Source organism: Cebus imitator, unplaced genomic scaffold, assembly GCF_001604975.1.
Source record: "Cebus imitator isolate Cc_AM_T3 unplaced genomic scaffold, Cebus_imitator-1.0 Scaffold48, whole genome shotgun sequence".
Classification (NCBI taxonomy): domain Eukaryota; kingdom Metazoa; phylum Chordata; class Mammalia; order Primates; family Cebidae; genus Cebus; species Cebus imitator.
In genome coordinates, this window is record NW_016107363.1 from 7,683,813 (window position 1) to 7,685,326 (window position 1,514).

Here is a 1,514-nt window from a genome sequence, read left to right on the forward strand (position 1 = left end):
AAAAAAAAAAAAAAAAAAGTGGTCTTTTTAATAAATGATTAAATAGAAACACAGTTATTTAACATTTAATCATTTATTAAATAAACACATATATGTTAAATAACAATGTGTTTCTATTTAATCATTTAATATTTATAACTGTTTCTATTTAATCATTTATTAAATAGAAATGACAAATAGAAATTATTAAATAGAACATAAATAACTATGAAATAAACTCACTTATGTGCACCTTCTCATTCCTACTGTTAATTTCTTTGATGTATGATATATGCTTCCTAACTAAGGGATAAACACTAAGTATCACACCAAATTGTGTTAATTCTTTTAAGTTACATAAAATGTTCAATGACAACTTTTTGGAGATGGCCTTAGACTTAACTACAACAGCCAAAGACCAATCATAGCTGATACTATCATGCTTGAATATACAGGATCAGGATTATTACCAAGTTGTAAGATGTGTATATACATATAATGGGACCTAAAACAAAGCTTAAATCACGTGAAACTCACCGTGAGCCTTGTAACTTGTGTCTGTGGATCAATTAACCTAAAATAGTAATTTAAAAATTGGAAAACATTTTAATTAGGCTGAAATTATGTAAATGTTTTTCCTACAGTTTTTTAAGGGAGGGTTTTACTTACTTTAAACAGTCACAAGTGACTAATAAATGTGATTCTGTCATACGAAAGATGTTATGGATGGCTCGGGCAGCTAAGATTTGGCGCATGGTTTCATAAACAACATCCGGATGGTCATCTGATTTCACCTCCATTGAACCAAGGAATCGGACAATAAATAACTGGTGAAGAATAGAATCTATAACAGAATAAGGTGTATTACATATTTTTAAACACCATATTTCTTTTCCAAAAGAATAAAATACACTGCCTCCTTTTAGATTTTCTAGTGAAAAATTCAACAACCTAAGGGAGACATTTCAAAATAACTCCTAACTATAGTATTATAAGTTATAGGAAAATTAGGGTTTCAAATTCAAATAGCTAAAAGTAATGCTTCAACAATTGGTGGTTCGCAGGCCAGGCATGGTGGTTCATGCCTGTAATTCTAGCACTTTGGGAGGCTAAGGCAGGAGGATCCCTTGAGCCCATGAGTTCAAGATCAGCCTGGGCAACAAAGGGAGACCCTGTCTCAAAAAAAACAAAAAAAAAAAAAATAAGAAAAATCAACAACTGATGGTTCTTAGAGCTTTTCTGTAAATTTAGAATTAAAATAAATAGGCCAGGCATGGTGGCTCATGCCTGTAATCCCAGCATTTTGGGGGCCGAGGTGGACAGATTACAAGGTCAAGAGATTGAGACCATCCTGGCCACCATGATGAAACCCCATCTCTACTAAAAATATAAAAATTAGCCGGGCGTGGTGGCATGTGCCTGTAGTCCCAGCTACTTGGGAGGCTGAGGCAGGAGAATAGCTTGAACCTGGGAGGCGGCGGCTGCAGTGAGCTGAGATTGCAACACTGTACTCCAGCCTGGCCACAGAGTGAGAC

General features: G+C 34.7%; 1 protein-coding gene across 1 annotated transcript in view; it reads right to left on the reverse strand.

Moving 5' to 3' along the window:
- APPL1 (adaptor protein, phosphotyrosine interacting with PH domain and leucine zipper 1) overlaps positions 1-1,514 on the reverse strand; it is a 49,630-nt gene that overhangs the window by 10,910 nt on the left and 37,206 nt on the right. The window contains exons 17-18 of the mRNA XM_017527472.2: positions 649-823; positions 517-553 (exon numbers count right to left, since the gene is read on the reverse strand). Of these exons, the coding sequence (XP_017382961.1) occupies positions 517-553; positions 649-823 (212 nt within the window). The remainder of the gene's footprint in view (positions 1-516; positions 554-648; positions 824-1,514) is intronic.